The sequence below is a fragment of the Phodopus roborovskii genome, unplaced genomic scaffold (genome assembly GCF_943737965.1).
Source record: "Phodopus roborovskii unplaced genomic scaffold, PHOROB, whole genome shotgun sequence".
In the NCBI taxonomy this organism is placed as follows: Eukaryota; Metazoa; Chordata; class Mammalia; order Rodentia; family Cricetidae; genus Phodopus; species Phodopus roborovskii.
The window spans coordinates 2,031,080-2,056,879 of NW_026125648.1; the positions used below are offsets into that span (position 1 = coordinate 2,031,080).

General features: G+C 36.2%; 1 protein-coding gene across 1 annotated transcript in view; it reads right to left on the bottom strand.

Moving 5' to 3' along the window:
• Positions 1-25,800, bottom strand: part of Col4a5 (collagen type IV alpha 5 chain) — a 152,186-nt gene that overhangs the window by 9,885 nt on the left and 116,501 nt on the right. Inside the window, exons 35-44 of the mRNA XM_051178007.1 lie at positions 25,543-25,632; positions 24,365-24,504; positions 21,639-21,765; positions 16,473-16,553; positions 15,261-15,359; positions 14,138-14,188; positions 12,529-12,714; positions 2,728-2,861; positions 1,864-1,936; positions 1,487-1,558 (exon numbers count right to left, since the gene is read on the bottom strand). Coding sequence (XP_051033964.1) covers positions 1,487-1,558; positions 1,864-1,936; positions 2,728-2,861; positions 12,529-12,714; positions 14,138-14,188; positions 15,261-15,359; positions 16,473-16,553; positions 21,639-21,765; positions 24,365-24,504; positions 25,543-25,632 — 1,053 coding nt within the window. The remainder of the gene's footprint in view (positions 1-1,486; positions 1,559-1,863; positions 1,937-2,727; positions 2,862-12,528; positions 12,715-14,137; positions 14,189-15,260; positions 15,360-16,472; positions 16,554-21,638; positions 21,766-24,364; positions 24,505-25,542; positions 25,633-25,800) is intronic.

Consider the following 25,800-nt stretch of genomic DNA (forward strand, 5'->3'; position numbering starts at 1 on the left):
AGGAGAAAAGTAATCATAAACTATAATCAGCTGGGAACATTATTATCTACGATAATGCATTGCCTAGGAAAACATGTCCATTGGTACAATAGTGACATAAACCTCACGGGGGTAATCAAAAACTTTCTCAACTTTTTCACTGAATTTAAGTGTTGCTTCACGCAATGAATCCTGTCTGGCAACATTGTTGGGCCAAGAATCTATGACTAGACAGGTCATAGGCTCCAGGGGAGAATATACTACTACTATTCTGCTAAATAGACATAGTATTAAACTGACTTCTTTCGATTTACCATTATACCCATAGATGAATGCATCTCTCAACCTTTATCAGAGGAAGTTCTATTTGCAGTAGATGTTGATCAACACAGTAATATAGAGACCCAAAACTGACCAAGGTACAGAGAATAAGAGATTGAGGAATGCTTAGTCATAAACCCCCCCCCCCACACACACACTTAAACACACAAACACAGAATATACACATATACAAAATGCATCTCCAATCCCAACACTCAGGAAGAGGAGGGACAGAAAGAGTGTAACAGCGAGAGGTGGTAGATGATTACAAGGCAACAATGTCTTCTGGGTACAAAAGAGAAGTCACACATATAAACTCACAGTTGGGATGTCGTGCATGAGATCTTTGTAAGCCCAAGTCCCAGCATGGAAAGGGGAACTGGGCACAAAATGCCACCCCTCACTGAGGAACTATTGTCAATTGTTAGCTGCTGGTAGAGGGCGAATCATTCTTCTCTGAGGGTAGTCCTAGATAAATTGACCATGTTCCAGTGGAAGGCCATATATCCAAGAATTGGATCTTTTAAAAATTGATCTTTTAAGAATTTATTGTTGTGGTTTATTTTTTTTTAATGTTGGGTGTGTAGAGAAGAGGCTAGATTTGTGAAGAGCTGGAGGAAAGGAAGTGCTTATGATCAAAACATGTCCAGAGCACTGAAAAAAAAGCCCTAATAAAATATTTTTAAAAGAAGTTTAAAAACTAAATATATTTCTTAGGGTCAGTGAGAAATAGTACTTTCTTACCTGTCTCCAGTAAAAGACAGCCCTACTCCCTGACAAGCCCATTTTCATTTTGACATTATTTATATATCTTATTGTCCTTGTTAAGACGGTAACTAAAGCAATCAACAGAAATCCTCTTTTATAGTTTAAGAGAAATCTCTATAATTCTATTAGCATAACATTTATTTTAATTTAAAAATATACAAATGTACATAAGCAATTTTTTCTTATGTTCAATTCAATATGGTAATATTAGTATAGAAGCTAATAAAATCTTAAGGCTTTCTTGTTGATACTGAATCTATCTTAAATTTAATAGGTTGTCTATCAATACAACATAACTATATAAAGAGATTAGGAAATTATGTTGATATTTTGGGAAGACAGAATGGAAACTTTCAAAAGTCTTTCATGTTTCTGAGTATCAGACATCAACAGCCTTAAGGAGATGAAAAATTCTTACCTGGGGGTCCGGTAAGGCCTGGATCCCCATCGGGGCCAGTTGAACCTGGTACTCCAATGGGTCCTTTCATTCCTGAAAAGATGAAGTAAAATCAGATGAAAAAGTCTTTACATAGGAAAATTTTAAAAATGGTTTTACCAAAGGAATTTAATATAGTCAGCACTAGTTGGGCTTGGGGGTTATTAATAATGATGATAGTAATAATAATAAGAAGAATAAAAGAGAACATGAACTTAGGAGAGAGACAGATGGGGTGAGCTGGAAGAAGGTAGTGGGGTAGATATGATAGCAATACATCGAATATATGAAATGTCCAAGGAATAAATGAAAATACTTTAAAAACATAAAGGAAAACCTTAAAACCTCCTTCCAAATACCTGGGAATCCTGGAACTCCAGGGAGACCAGGATCTCCTTTCATTCCATTGAGACCTGGCCGGCCAGGATTACCCTAAGTAAATAAAAACCATTGGTGTTAGAATAATAACTAGGAGGGGACAGACAAGACAAATGAAGATTCAAAGATTGCACAGTGGCTTAGAAAATTGTTTTTCCTGTTAAAGTTGAAGGACTCAAATTCTAACTCTGCCCCCTAATACCTTGTGACTTTTAAACATTCAAATCTAGGTAGCTAGAAGAACAATGATGGTATAGAAAAAATAAGATACTATAAAAATGTTAAGAATACTGTTTTCTACTATAAGGAGGCCTTCACAGTTAGAAGACAGCCCAGAAAGTGTAGGCTGTCTACCAGGAATCTGCCTGAATGGAATAATGATGAAGTATATGACTTTCGGTGTTATTCAAACCAAGATAGAAAACACAGGAGTAACTATGCTATTCTCTTTATAGGTGATTAGAGAGAACAGGGGCATCTCTTCTCTTCATAGACACAAAGCAAAACCATGTAGTGGAACTGAAACCTGACCATGACTCTAATTTCAACATCTAAACTATTCCCACTCACCATAAGTACTTCTCTATGGGTATATTCATCTAAAAGCAATGCACTGATGTGTACATGTACATTTCCCTTTCACAGGTTTGCTTTCACCAAAACCCCTTCACTATAAAACAGCAGATACCTTAGTGGGAAGACTAGGAACCTTGCCTTCTATTTTATTTTTACTTCACCAGTGAGACACGTGTTAAGTATTAATAAAATCCTGCAATTCAGAATTCCCATTTTGAAAGCTGTCACCCACACTCTTCTATCATCAAATACCTAGTTCCATTTCCTACCGGGAGTCCTGGTGGTCCTGGATCTCCTTTCAAACCAGGTAAGCCAGGTTGCCCAGGTGGGCCTGGGTTTCCCCTTTCTCCTTTAATACCTCCATTTCCAGGGGGACCACGAGGACCTTCTGAACCTGGTAGACCTTGATAACGCACAACAAATGACCACGTTTTAGTATAGTATGTCAGGCTTCTAAAATATGTCATCTTTCTGTTAGTTTGTGGGATAATATACATAGATGCAGACTGGCTAGTGTAAATGTAGGGGTTTTTTGTTATTAATGCTGCTTTGTAGACCTGTAGAGTTTACATTCTTTTCTGGGACAGCATCTCATGTATCTCAGATTATCCTTAAACTCACCATGCTGCCAAGAATGACCTTGAATTTCCCAAGTACTAGGGTTACAGGAATGTACCACTATGTCTAGTGTATGTCATTCTGGGGATTGAAAGGAAGGTTTCATGCATGCTAGGCAAATACTCTACCAATCAGCAACGTCTCCCCATACATTTGTCTTTTAATTTCTGTTAAGCATAATAAATTCATACCTAGACCAACTCTGGCTATGATAGTCTTTGCTTCTGTAATCCCTGGAAAAGTGTTTGACTTAAATTGTAATAAGACCTAGCAGAGCAATAGTCTCAAATTGCAGTATGCATCTGTGGGAAGGGAGATGTTGATATAGTTGCCTGGATCACTCCTGGGGTTTTGGTTCTAGTATCATTGGGGAGAGTGCCCAAGAATATGCATTCCAACAAATGCCCTGCAGTAGGTGAAGCTGCTGGCTACATGACCAGTACTTACAGAATGGCTGCTATAGACCAATCAGGAATTCAAGTCATTTCTGTTACTGCATTTAAAAGTAAATTACTTAGGGATGACGATGTAGCATTTGACTAGGTCCTGGGTTGGATTTCCAGCATAACACAAACTTCAATTGCTTTATTCATAAGAAGCTCTCTTCATTCAGCTTTTATTACTATGCAATTTTCCTAGTATGGTGAATCTATAATATGATCTTATATGTGCTAGCCAAGCATCTAGCTTCTGAGCAATGACTTATTGAACAATTAAGATACTTAAGCACACTAACTTTAAGTTCATTTTAGTGATATATTTGACATATGAAATAAGTTTTAAATATTAGATATTTATTATTTCGGTATAGTACATATAAAACTTATTTCAAAATATTTCCACTTTTTGTTAAGCTTTTTAAAAAAAACTTGTACTTGTAATGTATCATTCTAAATAAGGCTATCAGTTCCATTAAGCAACAAGGTGGTTTGATCACTGGACAAGTCTTTTGTAGGAATGTGAGGAATGAATGCTACTGTTTGTAGAGTGTGCTTAGTAGCTGAGGCTGAGTACGTAGTTTTGCCTTAAAAAAATAATTACAAAGCCCCAGTTAAACGAGCTTCTCTCCTGTGATTGTATGAATTTTAAAAATTGATTTCAATAAAACTATTTAGGAATGGTTTTAAAAGGAGTCATAACCTATACACAGGAATTTAGAACAGTGGGCAGGTGTTTACACATGGACAAAGGGTCTAATTTTTGACATGTGATTAAATTCAAACTTTAATTACTTTCCCTAATTTTTATGACTCCAAAGCATAAGGAGACAGAATACCATAATAATTAGAAAGTCTGGATATAGGAATTACAATGCTGGGTTCAAACCCCAGTCCCATCAGTGACAAGCTCTTTGGCCTTAACAACATTGTTAATCTTTTCAGCTTCAATTTCTTGTATGAAATAGAAACAAAAAATAGCCTTAGCTTTTACCTGATTTTGAGAATGACTAAATGAAATAGCAGGTAAACATTACCTATCAAATAGTAAGAATCATGACATGTTGATGATTGCTATTACATTATTAGTAGTAGTAAAATCAAAGATAACAATGGATTTTATGAGTTTTTAATGTTTTAAGAATTTTTAAGTGGTTTCATAATGTGGAATTTATCTGAATATGACAAAGAGGAAGCAAGTTCATTATAAAATAGCATTTTTTTTTGTTTTTGTTTTTCAAAATAGGGTTTTTCTGTGTAGCTTTGTAGACCAGGCTGTCCTGAAACTCACAGAGCTCTGCCTGCCTCTGCTTCCTGAGTGCTGGGATTAAAGGTGTGCGCCACCACCACCTGGCTACAGCAATTAACTTTTACATTTAGAAAACTTAAATCATACAGTTACTTTAGCTTGGCAAGCAGACATCACAATCACAAAAATTCCTTTCCCAACAAAATTACAGCTTCTTATTTCAAACATTAGAATAAGGTTTTCTAAATAAACATGAAACTTTGTCCAATTTAGGCATGTCTGGTAGCAAATTAGACTGTTAAGCAAAAACTAAAGGATCTCTGAACCAATATAAATGCAATGATAAGGGAAGACTTAAGATGGGGTAAACTAAATCTGACTGACATCTTTCTCTGTACTGCATCATGACAAGGTATAGAATATTGCATAACTTGAGGAAAAGGCCTATTCTTTTCTCAACTAAATAAAACACTGGGAATTTTCTGTCATTTCAGACCTGGCATTTGTGCTGTTTCCAAATATTAAATTAACGATCCAGTAAGGACATAGTAATTTTATTTTAACTGTATACAATGTAGCTGCCTTCCTCTATAACTGAAAACAGCCTTGAACACAGTTGATGGAAATTCTGAGCAAAAGTACTTCAAGAACATAAAAATCATATGCAGAGATTACAAATTATCCAGATGCTTGCTTAAATAAATGTCTTGCAGTTTACAATGTGAAGGTGTTTGCATGTTTATGTAAAATTTACCATATATTTATATAAAAGTATCTATTACAAACAATCAATCAAAGCACAAAGATCTGGTATCATTTCAAACTCAATAGTAAATAAGTCATATTACCTTCTTCAAAATGTCAATACCCAATAGGGTAGTAGTATTTGAGGATAAAAATCGCTTTTCAATGACTTTTAAATTACAAAAATAAAGTACATTTCTCTTATCACATATATAAAACATTTTAAAAAAGAGACAACTGACCAGTGAAGAAGAGTCTAACCTTGGAAACCTGGGAAGATCAGAGTTCACCAAAGCCCAAAGATCGATGTTAGCAGTGTCAGACATCACACAGTACAAAATAAGATTATGAGTTAGAAATGGTTCACATTACAGAACAAGTTAAACAATAATCCCCTTTGTCAGCATTTCTTTTATACCTACAGCACAATCAATATGCAAACCGACCCATCCAGAAATATAGAGAACTAAAGTTTTTTCAAATAGAGCTTATCCTAGAGAATAAGCCATTGGTCATGAATTAAGTAAGTTATTGATTTAAGAGACTATGTTAACATTACTACTGAGCATTTCTAGAAGTTACGCTTCTCAAAACATTAAAGTTGGCAAGCTAGTACCATTTCACTAAAAGCCTTCATTTTCTTTAAAAAAAAAAAAAAAGAGGTAACTGTGAATAGTTAGGCGTATCTTAGCCTCTGCTACCCTTTAATAAAATCATGAAATGAAAAATTCGTTTGCATGTTCAGAGTGACCCAATATGATAACAAAAGTTAACTTTCAAAATATCATAGGCAAAAATATAATTACAAAGCCCACCTGTGACTCAATGGAGAAATGAAAACCAGGGCACACATAGTCGTACTTTTGTCGTACTCTAATACATTCACATTTACCTTTATTCATGAAAAATCAGGAGGCCATCATCTTCTATTAGTTAGCGTTTGTAATAAGTACTTAATCATAAAAAGTCACTGAACTTAAAAATAAATATCTGAATTTTCCAGTGATATGAAGACTATTAGTGAAGGAGTGCTTTAAAGTTTTCTGGCATGCAATATCCCACCCCAAGCCATTTTAAGTATTACAACAACTTTAAAAAAACTATTTCTTAATGCACATATAACTAGACTATTTACATTTAAAGGAGGATCATTACATGAACATATTAACACAAACAGAACACTCTTTGGTTAGTGTTAATTGACTATAAACACAACTTCCCTTTTCTTAGAATTCTTGCTATGATTTATAAACACTGGCTATTAGAGAGAATAAATTGTGCCAGACCACTGAGTCCAAGATGTTAAAAGACCTTGGAACTTACTGTTGACTTTGTTATTTAATAACAATATGACTCTGGACAACTCAATCTCTCTGAATGTAATGAGAAGAGTGTTGCCTATGCTATCATCCCTATCGTGTTCATATAAGGATAAAAGGTAGGTTTTGAAAAATAGAACTACTGTATGGCATGTGCAAGATGCTAAAACAATGATGATTAAAACCAGAACCTTAAAAACATTTGAGAATTTGAAATATAGAAAAATGTATTTCTCCTAACCACACACAACAAATTAGCCAATGACTAATCGTCTGGCCATCCAATTAACTAAATTAGAAATTATGACTTAGTATAATTCAAAGAAAAGATATTTTATATGTATATTTGATTTAGAAGGGCATAATAATAATAATAATCAGAAAGATATCTTATTAATATATGACAGCTTAATGTTTCACCAGTATGAGAAATATTGGACCATATCATAGCAAAACTTCTAAGACTTTATTTTCTAAAAGGTTACATTTTAATGACTTATATGCCAAGTCAATTTTATGTATGAGACCTCAATCAATTATTTTTCAAATAACCTAATTAAATTTAGCTGAAAAAATCATATATGAGACCATAGAGTCTTATATATAAGTGTGTATTGCTGATGTTATAGAGTCAACTAGTATGCTTTAATTCTAATGTCCATTTAAAGTTGCTTTATTCATAAGTTGTAAACTTTGCAGAGGCTAGATTTCAATAACTACAATTTGAGCATGTTTAACAAATGGGAACGTTGTTAAATAAATTGATTTTAAAGCAATGTGGCTATTTTTCTCTTTCTTCTTCAAATATATTCTAGTGTTTCAGAAAAAAAAAGGTCCTTGCTAGCAGTCCAGTCTAGCAATGATCAAAGCCACAGAATTCTAGGCAAGTTAGACAGAAAAGAGTCAAAATTGCTTCGAAGTACCTCTTCATTTTGTCCTTATCCTGTTGATAGTTAAATCAAATTCAGTGTCTTAATCTACTCAATGGCATCTACTTAGGAAGAATGTAAGATGATGCTTTTAGAGAATGATGGAGATTTGAGGCAACAAAAAGGAGAGAGAAACTCGATGTAAGACCCAGCTAGTTACAGCTACAACAAGTCTCCTAACATGATAAAAGCAGTTTTGTTCTATGAACCTATCAAAGGAGTGGACCATAAGCATCAAGCCATTGTGGAAGGATGATAGTAGAAGAGACATTTAGCTGAGTCCTGGGGAGCCCCTAGTCAGTCAGTAAGAGCAAGATACTCAATCACTTTGAGTCTCAGTTTTCCTGTGTGAAAAATGAATCTTTCTTTGACAAAACCTTGCAAAGCCTCACCCTGTTGTCCTAGTTTTGACTAACAAGTCCAATCATAGGAAAAATCCAACCAAATCAGTTTCATGCCACTCAGCCTCTAAATATCCAATAGTTAATACCTGATCAAGTTCCTCATCCCTCTGATGTTTAAATCCTTGGCCAGCAAGAATCATATGAAGTCAGTTTAACAAGTCTCTCCCTACCTTTAAGTACCTCTCAGTCATTTTCAACCAATAACTTTGTCTTTCTGTCCTGGGAGTCTTGTCTATTTCATTCTTCTCTGTCATAATAGAGTCTCCTCTACTGTGGTTGTCTTGAATAAAATTTGTCTTTCCACTTCCAGTGAACAGACTGGAACACCAACCCAGCCACAAACACTTTGACCTACCATTTGTTCTGCCTGAAAGATGTGCTGAGGGAAAGATGGTGCAGAAATTGTTGGAGTGACTAAATAATGACTGGCCCAGATGGAGACACATACCCTAGGAGGGAGCTCACCTCTAAGGGCCAGGACCCAGAGGTGGGATATCCCAGAGACCTAGGATAGAACCAGATGTTACTGGCAAAAAAGAAAAACAGAAGTCAACAAAATGATTCTTAATGGCATTGTGCTATACTCGTAGATTGGTACCTAGCCCAACTGTTAACCAGAGAGACTTTTTGCAGCAACTGATGGAAAGAGAAACAGAGTCACAGCTGAACATTAGGCAGAGTTCAGGGAACCCTGCAGAAGAGAGGGAGGAAGGATTGTAGGAACCAGAGGGGTCAAGCAGACCACAAGAAAACCCACAGAATCAAGTAACCTGGAGTTACAGGGGCTCACAGTGACAGAACTGACAACCAGGGAGCCTGCATGGGACTGACCCTTTGCGTGTGTTACAGCTGTGTAGCTTGGTCTTCATTTGGAACTCCTAGCAGTGTGACTCTATTGATTGTTTCTGGGACCCATCCCTCCTACTAAATTGCTTCATCCATATTTAAGGAAAAAGCAGGTGCTTAATCTCTCTGTAACTTGATACAGCATGGCTGGCTGATATCCATGGGGTGCCTGCCTATACCTGAAGAGAAACAGTGGAGAAGTGGATGGGGGAGGAGTGGGAGATGGTTCAGGAATGGGGATGACTAGAGGGAGGGGAAACTTTGGTTGGGACCTTAAAAACAAACAAAACCCAACTAATTAAAGAAGATTAAAAGGGAAAATTGTCTTACCATCTTCTAGCTTTAAAATAAATTCTAGTAAGTAAAGACTTATACAGAAAATATTCTGTGTATGTGTGTGTTTATGTATGAACAAATGTATGTATGCAAAAGTTGTATGGAAAAAAAATCAAATTTACATAGAGACTCATGGCTTTCCTCCATAAACTGAATTTTGAGTTCATTTGAGAAAAAAAAGTGCTCCCCATTCTCCAAAGCTAGACCTCAGGATTATACTTTACCCCATTTTACTTCCTTTCTACAAATGAGAAAAGGGCTGTTCATTTTGAAAAATAATAAATGACACTGAGGTATCCATAGCTAACTTTTCAGCCCCTATTAGGTACATATATTTTTAGAAATGGAAATCAATAGTTTTTTTCTGTTGGGTAGATTTTGGTAATTTTTCTTTACATTATTTTGGCTTGTTTTGGGGGTTTGTTTATGTGTCTTATTGTTGTTTGTTTGCTTGTTTGTTTTGAGACAGTGTTTCTCTGTGTAGCTCTGGCTGTCTCGGACTCATCTGTAGATCAGGCTGGCCTTGAACTCAGAGAGATCCACCTGCTTCTGCCTCCTGAGGGCTGAGATTAAAGGCACGTGCCACAATGCCCGGCTATCTTTGGTGAATTTGTTTGCATATGTATGATGAACATGTATGTTATTGTGAGCTTTAATCTGTGCTGCTTACATTGCAGTTTTTAAATTTATGTATATTAGCTCTTCCTCAGAGTGGTGCATTTTAAAAATATGTGACAAAGGCCTAAAAAGATGGCTCAGTGGTTAAGTGCACACATTGCTCTTGCAGAGGGCCCTCATTCAGTGTTCAGCTCACAATTGCTTGTAACTTCAGCTCCAGGGGAATTTCATGTGTCTGGCTTCAGTGGGCACCTGAACTCAAGTGTATATACCCACACATGGACACACGCTTACAAATTAAAATAAAAATAAATCTTTAGAAATATGTGACAAGCCAAAATATGTGAAGCTATTTGAAAACCTTATAGAGGTGTGTGTGTGTGTGTTTATGTATGTGTGTGTGTGTGTGTGTGTGTTTAGTCAACCAAGGATTACATTATCTGCAAGATCTAATAATCTACATTATTACTTTTAAACGCCTCTCTGAATGAGTTTAATTTTATTGCATTGAAAGTTTATATGACAACAATAAAAAATACAGTCTACCAAAGGAAAGGTTTTTTTTTTTCTGCAAAATTGAGTACTATAAAATTTCAATTAAAATGACACAGAAGTATGAATTTTGAAGCATTTACTTTAGCTCATTTTTCTAATTGGATAATGTGGAGCCATTCCAAGAGAAGTACTTGGCACCACAATTTTCTGAAAACTTAGGTCCAGGCCACTATTTAAAAATTGAATTGGCATATGTTCTTAAAATCAATTTAAAAACTTGAAAACGTCAGTTATATATTCAAACATTCACATACATGTATATACACACATACATAATATATGTACATAAATACTTAGGCAAAATTTCCAGTTTCATGCAGTTACTACTTTGGAGTTAAGGAGCTAACCTGGAGGACCTGGGTAGTGACGGAAGTTCACCAAGACCCAATGTCATCGTTAATGAAAAGGAAAACATCAAAACTGTTAGAATCATCAAGAAACTAAAGCATTATACTAAATACTTTCAAGTTAAAGTTGAATTTAATAATAGAATACTCTCAAAGTCCATATTAATGCATCTCATATAAACCAAACTATCCATGTAGCATTAATGCGAAGATGAAAATTGCACACACACTATAGTTTGCAATTTCAAAAACAAATAATTTAATTATGTTCATTATTATGAGCTCAGACTCAAACATTCGATTTTAAGATAAACTAGTTTAAATCTTTATTTTTGATCTACAGTATATAAATAAATCAAGAAATCACTCATTAAATATGCATTTTTCTGAGAACTTTGATTATCCTTTTAAAATAGTGATTGCAAAAGCATGTTTGTGATGACTGCTTTTCTGTCATTATTTTAAGGAAATGTCTAACAGAGCTCTATTCCTAGTGACAAATAACCACAGTGCTAATTAGAATATAAAAGGATAATAGTTTGGTTTATTTGAATTACGCCATGCAACCAAAGCGAGATACTGGCTTCAGTTCGTTATATTGCATGCAAGAAAGTTAATGTGGCTGAGAATTTTTTCACTGGTTTTCTTTAGTATTAAACAATGGAAAAGCAGAACCTTCTAGAAGAGTCAAGTAATCTCATATTAAATCTGACTTTGAAGATGTTGCTCTGCATCCAGTAAGTGATAATGTTTAATTCAAGTTTTTAGGACACATGTCCAATTACTCCCAATCTTATTGTAATTTAAATATATTTTTTCATTTTAAGGGACACTTTAAAATTGAATTAAGAATTTTCAAGCAACAAAAGGACAATTTTTTGCTTTTTCTCAATCTCAAATTTCTCTTCTTTAAAAAAATAATGAAGGCCAAATTTTCAGTTACTAGTAAAAGTAAATATAAAGTCTGTCAAATTTTTTCATAACCTATCACCAGATATTGGGCTCAGCAGCATTAACCTGAGGTGAACATGAACATTTCCAATTAGTAGAATGGAAGAACACAGCATAGACACAAAATGAAAATGTGAACCTTGGATGCAAAACTGATCTATTGAAGAGTGAACATGGGAAAGGCAAGGTACAGACATGAGATATGAAGAGATCATGAGTCAGTCTGATCATGCTGTGATGCCTAAGATAAATTTGATGGCCTAGCTCCTAGAGATCAAGTTTTTTTATTGTGCCCAGTGATATTTGCCAATCATGTGACAGAGCCATAGCAACAGCCTCTGGTATGGAACACAAGCATGTATTTGGTGATTACTAGAATGATTTCTGTGATGACATGCTGAGAAGCTTACATTAAAAAATGCAGATTGCATTTTGATGACAGGTTATTAGTATAGTTTTTAATAACAATACTAATATAACTACCATTTCACTTCTTTTCATTCAAGTTGTTTTGTTGTACTTGAACTTTAAGTAAATAATACGAGCATTACTGAAAAGAAGTATATATTAGGATAAGCTAGGTATGAACCAAGCTATTTTCTTAAAAGGAATTCTTATGTGACAAATTCTAAGACCCTAAAACTGGAATAACCTGCCAGCAAAATGAAATAAACGAACTGGTAAACAGATCATTTCTTGTACCACACATGACCATACCTGGTCTCCCAGGAGGGCCTTGAGGTCCAGGGTTTCCTTTAGGGCCTTCTAAAGCTGGACCAGGAGAACCAGGAGGACCTGGGGGACCTGGCATACCAGGGAAACCCTGAAAGCCTGGTTCACCTTTTGAGCCTGGAAGACCAGGATTTCCTGGAATGCCAGGTGATCCTCCATCTCCCTTCTGACCTGTAGAAGTAAAGTAAAATTAGGGCTCCATTAAATAATACTGAATACTGAGTTATAAGCTGGCCTATATGCCTAAAATTATTTGATGAGCTAATGAAATGCACTAGGGTGATTTTATTTCAAACACATGCATAATCCATTTTCTTTATTAAAACTGTGGTATCTGCTAATATACAAATGGACTTTGGGAGTCCATTCCACATAGAGGGATACTCTGTCAGTCTAGACACATGGGGGAGGGCCTAGGCCCTGCTCCAAATGACATGAAAGACTCCCCATGGAAGGCCTCACCCTCCCTGAGGAACAGTAGGGGTTGGGATTGGGGTTGGTTGGGGGAACAGGGGAGGAAGAGGGAACTGGGATTGACATGTAAATCCAGCTTGTTTCAAATTCAAATAAAAAATATTAACATAACAAACTATGGTATCTGTCCTTTGTGTCAGGACATAGCGATGATCACATAACCAGCAGTTAGGAGGAAATTAAGAGACAAAATATAAAAAGCATAAAATAACTTCAAGAATTGGTTCAAGATGGATAAAGACAACTATTAAATGACTTGGATCTCATTTTGAGACTATTGAAATTCAATGGCTGCTATTATATTCAGACCAGGATACTAAAAGTTTATAATCATAATCTAGACAAACTATTCTTGACATTTTATTATAAAACACTGATACTTAAGAGCCATAAAACAGTAGCCCATGAACGAAACACTTTACATGAAAAGGATACTAGAATTTTTAGGGGATATAATTTTAGTTTGAGAAAATCTTCTACAGAACAGCCAATGGTCATTTCAAGATATCAACATACAAATCTGTAATTATTCAGATTTCTGTGTACTATATACTGCTTATTATGAGATTACATACTGGAGAGAGAAGATAGATATGTATCCACAATACTATTCCCTCCCTGACCTCAGGTCTTGCCATGTGGCACATGTTGGCTGGAAATACATACAATCCTCTTTCCTCAGCCTCAGATGTATGCCATCATGCTTAGCTCTTAGGTAAGTTTTCAAGAAACATTTTTATTATTGGTACATATTTATAGAGAACTGCCTTATATGTTACTCCGGTAACGCTTTTGCAGAGAGAAAAGAGTGTTTTTTCTGCGTAAATGAAAGCTTCTCAATCTCTTACAATTTTCACCTTTTTTCTTTATAATGTCCTTAGTATTTATGACACAAATGAAAGACTACTTACTGAACTCTCCATATGGATGCCATTTTTTGTTAACATAGCACTTTACATTAAGTAGAAATGAGAAATATTATAAAGGTAAATTGAGCTTTAGTTTTTTTTGAGTTTTCTGGTGTATTTTATAATAGTAAATGATAGAGTTCAAAAAAATAAATGATTTGGGTAATATCATCATTTTATGGGTAGATATAAGTTGTTTTGTTAAGGTTTACCAGAAAGTCCTGGGAGTCCAGGAGGTCCTGGGATTCCAAAGCCTGGTTGACCTGTTAGGGTACAAATTAAAAACAATTTCAAATAGATAATGGATTATTAAGGTTTCTAATGTGCGTTATGTATATCAAACATGTTGAAGATTGTTTTTTTCTTTTTACTACCCTCTCTCCTTATCCCCTTTCCCTCATTCCCTTCCTTTTCACCTGTCCTTCCCACACCTTTTTTGCTTGTACTACAGACAGAATCCAGGGATTGCATATGCTAGAAACACACTTTATCACTGAGTTACATGCCCAGCCCCAGAAGACTGCCTTCTAACAGAATATTTCGAACATAAGAAAACTATAGGGACTGGAGTTTCAGCTCAGCAGTTGGGAGAACTTGAAGAGGGATTGGATTTGGTTCCCCAAGCCTACATAGTGGTGATTTACAACCATCTGTAATTCCTAGGGGACTTGACATCATCTTCTGACCTCTGATGACAGAAAGAAACTTACATGGTCCATATACATATATCCAGGCGAAACACTCACATATACAGAAAAAACAAACAAACATTTTTAGAGGTTGGTATAGATTTACTCTTCATATTGTCACTTGGTATTTGTCAGTTGTACTAGAAAGGAAAAATTACAGAGCTGGCAAGATGGCTCAGTGGATAAAGGCACTTGCCATCAAGACTGATGACCTGAAGTCAATCCCCAGGCATTTTGAAAAAAAAAAAAAAAAAAAAAAAAAAGAAAGAAAGAGAAGAAAAAGAAACCACATTCATAACACTGTACTTATGATGACTATCAGATATACTTTGTATACTGAGATGAACACACATAAATAAAGTACAGATTGGACAATGACATTTGAAAATTTCTGGGTAAGTTCTTGTTATAAAAACAAATGGACAGTATTTAGAACTGTTTGCTCTTTAAAGAAAAGCAACATGTTCAGCAAACGAAAGCTAATACCTTCAGGATGCCAAGAAAAAATTTAATTTGAAAGGGGGAAATATGTGGTACCTTAGAATATAATAAGGTAGACAGTTTTTCTGTAGCTGTAAAAGGACCAATCAAAGTGAACCAGGAGGAAATGATAAAATTAGAAAAAATAAATACAAAGCTCCAGTACCTGGTTCTCCTTTCTGCCCTGCTGGTCCAGGAATGCCATCTTGGCCTGGCTTGCCTTTTTCACCAGGAGGTCCTGGTGGTCCAGGACTCCCTCCACCACCTAAAGAACAGCACAGCAGGTTATTCTGACACTTTGAACTTCCTTCTGCATCCTTTCCTAGTGTTCAAATGCGAGCTCCAAATGATTCTCTCTGAGTAACAAAGTAGAGCCAGAGGTGGTGCCCACACACACATTTAATCCCAGCATTTGGGAGGCAAATGCAAGCAGAACTCTGTGAGTTCCAGGCCAGCCTGGTCTACAGTGCGAGTTCCTGGACAGCCATGGATATTATATAGAGTAACCAAAGGAACAAAGGAACAAACAAAAAGTAACAAAGTGGGCTGTAGAGATGGCTCAGTTAATATGAACATTTGCTGTTCTTCCAAAGGACCGGAATTCTATTCCCAACACCCATGTCAAGTGGCTTCCAACCACCTGTAATTCCAGCTCCAGCGGTTTGACATGTGTAGTATCCATGGGCACACACATTCACATGCACATTCCCATGCATAATTTAAAAAAGCAAATAACAAAGTGTTTCTGAATTATTACGCTAAATCATGTAATCTTTCTTTTTCTTCCTTCTTTCTTTCTTATTTTTTTGAGACAAGGTTTCTCTATATAAAAGTCCTAGCTCTCCTGGAACTCTCTTTTGTACACCAGGCTGCCATTGAACTCACAGAGACTTGCCTGCCTCTGTCTCTCGAGTCCTGGGATTAAAGGCGTGTACCACTGACTAGCCTAAATCATGAAATCTTACAGAATAAAAATAAATGAAGAGAGGTGATGATGATCATAAGGAATGATCTAATAGCTCATTGTTCAAAACATTTTTATGATTTTAATATGACCAGAATATTCAAGAGGAAATGTGTGCTTTATAGGTATAGGCAAGACAATGGATTCACTTTGAAAGTCAATGAGTAAACATATTGCTAGTACTTGCTGTTCTAGAGAGAACTACTCTCCCTGGAAAACATGAGCCTAAACAATAATGCCTATTAGAGATAAATTTTGGTAATTTCTATTCGTGCCCAATATGTAATGATAAGTGAATGGGCACCACATTTGCTTTTCTTGAAAATGCTCACAGCAGAACAAGATTTGCCCTCCCCATGCTGAGTATGAAAAGACTTAGTCATATAGAATGAAAACACCTTCTTTCATGCTTACCTACAGGACCAGGGTCTCCTGGAAGGCCAGGGTTACCAGGAGGTCCACTCATACCTTTTGGTCCAGGAAGTCCCGGGGTTCCTAGAATAAAAAGTTCAGTTTAACAATTAAGAAAATAAACACATTGCTTTATGAGCTATAATTCAAACTTAAATTGAGAGTACTAGCATTGAAATAATAAAGAGCAAAAGTGAATCTAAAAGGTGTTGAAGATTGCTGATAATTCTAAATTAATTTGACAGGACTTAATATTATTACATATTCATAAATATAAAGGTGATTACACAAATATTTTACTGGTAATAAAATTGTTAGTATGCTGTTCAACACTTGATTTTAAATCCAGTCATCTGTTATAGGACATGATTTTGTTGCCAGGTTTCAGGTATAATTAATAAAATGACTAGGGACTTTTTGAATAGCTTTTTTTTGTTGTCATATGTCTTTATCTTGAGTAAATGGCAAGAAATTAAATTTCTGTGTCAGATGAAATTAATTTGTGTTTGATTAAAAAAAACTGAAAAACTATTTTAGACTTAAAACAGCAGTATATGAGTAAGCCAGTTATTCCAAATCTATGTACAATATATGCTGTAATAACAATTATTTTTAAAAAATAGCCACAGTGTTAACTATTTGATGTTATTGTGTTCACTTTGATGGTTTAATGACACTGGCCAACTTTTCATATGCTGACTGGCCATCAGAATATATCATTTTGTGAAATATCAGTTGAAAGTTTTCCTCATTTTTTAAAATTTGGATTATATTTCTTCCTATTGAGTTATAGGAGTTATTTATGCCAGATTTTGGTTTGTTCAATACACCAATAGTATTTAATATGCAGCTTTCCTATTTATTTTTATTTTATTTATTTATTTTTCTAAGTCTTCTTGAAAAAAGTTAAATTTTGCTTAAATCAAATCTATCAATTATATTCATTTGAAGTTATTGTCTTTTGTACTCCTTATAGTTTTATTTATTTACTTAATAGTCTGGCTGCTGTTTTCCTTCCCTTCTCTCAGTCTCTTCCCTGACCCTCTCTATATTCCCAAGTCCCAATCCACTCCTCTATGTTTATGTTTGGGAAAGGGCAGCTCCACCATGAATATCAAGAAAGTAGGGCATATCAAACGGCAGGAAGACTAAGCACCTCCACATATATTAAGGCTGGGCAAAGTTCCCAAAAGCCTGTAAAACAGTTAGAGACAGACCCCGCTCCCATTGTCAGGAGTCCCACAAGAGGATCAAGCTACACAACTGTCATATGTGCAGAGAGCCTTGGTCAGTCCCATGCAGGCTCCTTGGTTGTTGGTTCAGACTCTGCAAGCCCTTATGAGCCACAGGCTAGCTGATTGCATGAGCTTTCCCTCATTGTTGTCCTTGATCATTCTGGCTCCTACAATCCTTCCCCCCATCTTCTGCAGGATTCCTCAAACCCCTCCTAAATGTTTGGCTGTGGGTCTGCAGCAGTTTCCATCAGTTGTTGGATGAAGCCTCTCTGATGACTAATAGGCTAGGCACCAATCTGGTCACAGGAGATGGCCAGTTCAGGCTGGCCATTTGCTATTCCTACCAGTCTTACCTAGGGTCATCCTTACAGATTCCTGGGAGATTCTCTCGCACTAGATTCTTACATAATTCAGGAATGCCCCCTTTCTCGTAGTATCTTTCAGTACTCTCCTCCTCCATGCCCTGTAAACCTGATTGCTCATGTTCCCATTCTCACCAACCCCCAGTTCACTCACGGAATCTCTTCTATTTCTCCTTCCCAGGGAAATCTGGGTGTCTGCCCATGAACCCTCTTTGTTACCTGGTCTCTCTGGGTCTGTGGACTGCAGCATAGTTGTCCTTTATTTTATAGCTAATATCCACTTACAAGGGAGTACATATCATTATGGAGGGCCAAAGAGATGGCTCAGCCATTTAAAGATAGGCTTACAACCAAAACACCAAGCATCCTTTATTGAAGAGCCTTTACTTTCCCTATTGGATTTCTTTGGAACATTTATGCAGGTCATTTTATTGAACAGCATGTGTCCTTTTTCTATGCCTTATGTTCTCTTATATTAATACACTTATTTGTAGTGAGATATTCCCTTTGTCTGCACCTGTGGCACTGACCACGCCCATTGGGGGTGGGGACAGGGGTGGATGTTACCTACAAGAAATAGGTCTAAAGAAGGTCCCCAGGAGCTCTCTTGCTTGCAGCACAGGGACAGAAGAGCATCTGGAGGCATCCTTGGGACCAGGAAACTGCTATGTGTTTATCTGTCTATGTTGTAAGTTATTTCTCCCTGAATAAACATCTATTTGGCCTATTTGTTTATCCTGATCCTTATTAAACCATAACATTTATTAATGCTTTTACAAGTACCATACTACAGTAATTACCCCATACCTTGCGATCAGGGAGTGCAATCCCACTAACCAAGCTTTTTTTCAATGAAGGTGTTTCTTTTTAAATATTATTTTAAATATTCTATGCCCTTTCCATTTTAGAATTAGTTTCTTTTCCATTTTTTATTTCCTTTTTTTATGTATATGAGTGCTTTTGCCAGCATGTATGTTTTCGTACTACATGAGTACCTATTGTCCTTGACTTCAGAAAAATAGTCTAATGCCCTGGAACTGGAGTTACAGATGGGTGAGAGCCAGTATGTGGCTTTTGTGATTGACCTGGGTCTGCTATAAGAGTAAACAGTGTTCTTAACCCCTGAGCCAATTCTTTAGCCCCTATGTGTTTTTTTTTTTTTTTTAATATTTAGGGGGTTATAAACTTGAATCACTTTGAAATGATGGACTGCTAAGGTGACAACTGAAATTTAAAAGTTTTTACTTTGTACTCCACTAGTACACACACACACACACACACACACACACACACACACACACACACACACACAAATAACTATGTTCACTTACTTAGGGATTTAATTTTATTTTCCAGGAAGTTCTATTGTTTTCAGTGAACAGATTAAAATAGTAATAAAGTCTAAAACTCTATCAATGTAAGATCAACCTGATCCTCAGGTAATTGAATGGCCTGATAGCTTGTTTTGATTTTTCAGACAGGGATTGTCTATATAAACATCCCTGTCTGTCCTGGAACTTAACATTGTAGACCTGGCTTGTCTCAAACTCACAGAGACATGCTTGCCTCTGCCTTCTGAGTGCTGGGATTAAAGGCGTGTACCACCATTATCTGGTGAATATTCAACATTTTACAAAGAAATTTAGAAGAACACACACATATACCACTTATAACATTCAGTAATTGTGATAGCTTGAATGAGCATGGCCTCTCCACAGTCTCATATTGAATGATTGCTCAGCAGTTGGTGGAACTGTTTGCAAAGGATTAGAAGTTATGGTCCTGTTGGAAAAGGTATGTCACTGGGTGTGAGCCTTGAGGTTTCAAAAGTCCTTTGTCCTCCATATTTGATAAAAAGCCTTATATTTTGATAGTTTATAAAAGGTGAACATCTTCTCGAAAAATCACAAGGCCTTTAAAAGCCCCTTTTTAGAGTTACCAAATAACAGTGCTTCAGGACTCTGATGAAAAGAACCAAAAGGCATTTTAAAATTGTATAGAAGGATTCCCTTTAAGATATTTATCCATAATCTTTCTCCCTTATTACATATAGAGGGAAGAACACAAATAAGCTGCTGTTTCTAGACACAGAAAGTGAGCTTTTGTTTTTGTTTTTCTTGAATTTTCAAAAAGTCTCTCTACAATCCATTTAGAAAAGCCCTAGGTCTTCACAATTACAATAAAGGTGACATTAAAATTCCTTTTTAAAATAGCTCACTGCACAAATTTAAAATAAGACAAATATTTAAAGATTCATGTTAAATGAAAAATGTACAGTTCCAAACTAATTTGACATTCCACATAACTAATGCAGAAGGGAGACAGCTTTAAGTTCAATGTCTGCACAAACTTTAACTTATTAAGAGAAATCAGAACAGGTTTCCATCAAAGATATAGCAAAGAATACTAACTTCATTTTTAATAAAAGTTCAAAGGGTAAATACCAGGTAGTCCATCAACTACATATTACATAATTGAGTGTGGAAAAATTTTCAATTGCTACCAGCAAGGAAAAGAAATAACTGACATGTGCAACATGTGCAACTCATCTTAGACATAATGAGTCAAAGAAATCACATACAATGATATAACACAGTGGTTCCCATCTTGTGGGTTGTAAACCCCCAGTGTTGCATGTTAGATATCATGTATTTCAGATATTTATTTACATTATAATTCAAACTAATAGCAAAATTACAGCTATGAAGTAGCAACAAAATAATTCTATGGTTGGGAGTCACCACAACACAAGGGTCTGTATTAAAGGGTCATAGCATGAGGAAGGTGAAGAACCACTAGTATAATACATAAAGCATAACTCCACTTAGGTGAATTTCAACAGCAGGCAAGATTAAACTGATGGCGCTAGGAGTAATGATACTGGTTATCTCAGGATGAAGTGTTGTGAGGGTGAAGCGTGGTGTAGAGAAACAAAAACGTTTTGATTTTGGTTTGTGTGGTGGATTCATAGGGATATATACAGGTAGACACTCATCCAGAGACAGGAATACTTCCATTAAGGAGCTAAGGGGGAAAATGAGGACTCATCTATGTCACTGTGAAATTGAGAAGCCAAATTAAAAAATTACACAGAAGCATGAACTAACAGAGACAATAATCTAGGTCAGGCTATCTACTTGACTATTCTTTGCTTGAATGACTCAGTTTTTGTCATCTGAATGAACAGCGTAATTGTTCTCCCAACAGCTACCAGCTGTGTGCCTGAGTCCACTGTTCCAAGAGACCTAGCAGCAGGCAAGAGCCTGGCAGAGTGTATTATCACCTGCAAAACTAGGAAAGCTTCTGAATTGATTTGTGGCTAGCAGTCGAAGATTGAAAACTCCTCCACCAAACAAGTGTCTCTGCCCATGGGCTATTTTCCTGCTGAGTCATGAACACTTACTCTCATTCTCATTTCATACAGAAGGGCAGGTGGCAAAAAAAGGTAAAGTTCTACTTAGAGATTATGTTGCTAACCAGTACAAGTCTGCCGAATAAAAAGTTGCTTCCAATAGTAGTTAGAGTAAGAAAGAAAGGAAGGAGAAAGGAACAGTAAGGAAAAGAACACCTACCTGGGAATCCAGGCAGGCCTGGCTGCCCTTTCGCTCCAGGGCTTCCTGGTAATCCAGGCAGACCAGTATCTCCCACAGAACCTTTGATACCTGGGCTTCCTGGGTATCCAGGCAGACCAGGTTCACCCTGAAAACGAATGAAAAGAAAAAACGAAAGTCTCAAGACACTGATTGTGTAACAGTGAAATATTATTTAGAGGGTTTTTACAATATGCCAGAAACTCTGCTAAGTGCTTTGTACAAATTGCTTCCCTTAATCATCACACCAGCCGAGTAATTTACAGTTGTCATTTCCATTGATAAAGAAGAACACCAAATCTCAAATCTCTTTAGTAAGTGGCAGAATTAAGATTTGTACTGAAGTCTGCTAGATTCCAGAGCTCAAGCTATTCCTGTGCCACATGGATGTATCTCGTTTATCCTTACCTCGTTTATCCTATTAGAAAGTTAACATTGTCATCTGCAAGTTATAGTGATATTAGCAAGTGGTGAAATCTGAATTTTGACTTTGAAACTTGTATTTTGTCATCCTTAATATGCTTTAAACAATTCATGGCTTATAAAGTCAGTAGCTACAATAGGTTCTAATGATAAAAGTTTTCATCTTACCATGAACAATCTACCAATTCTTCAGTGGACATCTAATAATATCTAATAATCTGTTACTTTCATGAAATTATTCTTGACAATCATCTTACATGGTCCATGGGCTACATGTCGCCAAAGAGAGCTATGAATGTGGCTCATCACAAAATTAAAATAATCTAGGTTGTATTAGTACTTTATTGCCATTACTCATTACATCATATTCTACTATATAGATAAAGCATGAACCATTCATCCCCTGATGGACATTTGGATTTTTCCACATTCTGGCCATTATAAATAACAATGCTATGAGCATTTACATACAAGTAAAAGTTTCTGTGAAGAAACGGCTGCTCACTTCTCTTGCGTATATACACAGAAGTGAGACTGGTAGGTTACATGATAGCTACAACTTTTTGAGGCATCACCAAATATTTTTTCATTGCAGTTGTATCATTTTACTTTCCCACTAGCAATGTTTAAGACTTCTAATTTCATTACATCCTTTCCAACCTTCTTGGCAGTGGCTAGTTTACTGAGCGGAAAGTGGTATCTCACTGTAATTTAAAATTGATTTAACATGACCAATGAGGATGACTATCTTTCAACGTTCTTATTAATAAGGTGTGTGTTATCATGCCTAGTTTATGCTGAAGATGAAGTCCAGGCATTCACAAGGTTAGGTAAGCATTCTACCACTGAGGTACATACCCTGGCCCTGTTTACTAGTTTTTAAAGGAATCTTCCTATTGGGGACAGAGAATTATCTCACTGTGTAATTGATTTGCACTTCAGTATCGATTAGTGATGTGGAACCTCTTTTCATGTATTTACTGACCATTTGTATATGAGTTTTAGTGAAGGGTCTATTCAAGGCTGTTGCTTATTTTTGAATTGAACAATTATGGTTTTCTAAAAAAAAAAAGCTAATTTCTAACACCTTCATTCTTGTACATATGGGTATCTTACTAACATATACTTATAAGCCACATTTAAAAAAAGCTACAAATGCTCTTCTTGCTTTAAGGATATCATAGATAACTCTTTTTAAAAGATTTTTTATTAACGAATTTTATTTAAATTAGAAACTATCTTATTTTACATACCAATCTCAGTTCCCTCTCCCTCCCAAGCCCCCACTGAAACTGAGCCCCATTCCATCCTCCATCCACTTTCCAGGGATGGTGAGGCCTTCCATGAGGCATCATCATAGATAACTCTTAATTCAAACATTTTTCTGATATTTTCAATTGTAAATTCAAAGATAGTTTATAGTGGTTGTTTTCAACTCTACTTACTGTATGCTGAAATTACTCAATTATAGAAATCAATATACTTGAACAAATTTAAGAAATTTAAAAACTATGACTTTAAATCAGTGAGTAAAAAAATGGAATTTCTTACAGATGATATTGGGTCAACTGAGAATTTATCTGGGAAAAAAGGTACTGGGTTATATTCCCATGCCTATAGATCTTCATAAGTAGAAGAAAACAGCTTTGGAGGCCGGAAATCAGGCCTCCAGTCTTGTCCCTCATCCTCATGTCCCATGATGACTTTCCTGTTTCAGCAAGAAAATATCAGCAATCACTGAATTACATTCTTCATATTTTTCTCCAAACTTATTTACCCAAAATCTTTCCTATCTTCCATGATTTCAGGACCACAGATTTCACAGTCACCCTTGACTCCTTGCTCCTTTCTCTCATATCTTATAACCAAGTCTTCCTGATTTGATCTATGAACTATGTTCAGAATCAGACAATTTCTTATCACTCCCATTGCCACCAGCCTGATTCAAGCCAACACCGTGTCTATGCTATATAGTTAAGTACTAGCATAACTCATCTAAAGTATACTGTTTTGAAATTAAGAGGTTTAATTTGAAAATGGATAATGTACAATCATGATATTCTTTCTGTATGCTTCCCATTTTACTTAGCAATAAAACTTATGATAGGCCCCTAGATAATATATTCCTTGTTAGCAGCTTGACCTCACAACCTAAGATGGAAGGAGCAGTTCTTTGCTCAGAATGTGCGTGTCATTCTGGAGGTTGTTTAGTAAAGAACTAGAAATAAGCACAGTTAAAGAAAAGGTACAACTTCTTTGACACATGATCAGAAGACTATGATTACCTTTGGACCAGGATGACCCGGAAGACCAATGCCTGAAACACCAGGATCTCCTTTATTTCCTTTCTGTCCTGGTAACCCTGGAGAGCCTGGTTGTCCGGGAACTCCAGGAGGTCCAGGGGGCCCATCTATACCTTGAGGGCCTGTTCAAAATATGTGATGTATACTATTAAATGAAAAAAGTCTTTACTCACTGCAAACCTAAGATGAATGGGATTCAGCAAAAAGATCATTTAAAAACTTCTGCAAATTGAGTATATATAATGAGTTTCACAGATGACCTTATGCAACAACTTATTTTATTATTATTACTTTTTTCTTATTTTACATATTGATTCCAGTTCTCCCTCCCTTACTCCATCCCATGCCCCCCAACCCCCTCCCACCCCACCCCCACACTGTACAGGGAGGATGATGCCTTCCAGGAGGGGTCATCAAAACCTGTCAAGTCATTTGGAGTAGGGACTAGGCCCTCCCTCCTGCCTCTAGGCTATGGGAGTATCCCTCCATGGGGAATGTGCTCCCAAAGTCCTTCTGTGCACCAGGGATACATCCTGGTTCCACTGTCAGAGGTCCCTTAGACTGCCCAGGTCTTCTAACTGAGACCTACAAGAGCTCCTGAACAACATCTTATTTTTAAGGAAATTTTGATGGAAGGGAAAAAGCTAAAACACCTATGTTCGTGAATTCTTTCAAATTTCTTAAAATTCTGCCCCTTGTTAAGTCACTTTAAATATTTTTTGTTGTGAGAGTTCTATTCATTGGTTATTTTAGAGATGGCCTTACTCTGATTCTATCAACATTAGGTGCCTCATCTCCAATGCTGCTCATGGAATCCCAGGTCACTTATATATTCTTACTTCACTACATATTCAGACCTTATACTTACATCTTTTATGATTTAAAAAAAAAGGATAAAAATGAGGGTTGGGTCATCAGTCAATTGGCAGAGTGCTTTCCTCATATGCATAAAGCTGTAGGTTCAATCATTAATATATTATAAACATTGTATGGTGTCAAGCACTTTTAATCCCCATGTTTCAAGGGTAGATTGAGGAGGACTAAGAACTTCAATGTCATCTTCCGCTATGTAGCAAGCCTGTGCTACATGAGAGCCTTCTCAAAGTAAAAAGACAGTGAATATTAATAGGACTAAATAGATTTGACTTTTCATCACTCACCAGGAAAACCCATGTCACCAATGTTTCCTTTAAGTCCAGGAGGTCCTGTAAGTCCTGGTGGACCTGGGAGACCAGGGTTACCCTTGGGACCTAGAAAAGTAATGTTTCTAAAATTAAAGCAAAGTAGTGGTATCATGGGATTGGAAGGGTGAATTTCATTATAATATAGTCTACAGATATAATTCAGTGTGAAACAGGTAGGGAGTCCACCAGAAGTCTCATTAATAAGTTACTGGAATATTATCATGCTGATACAGG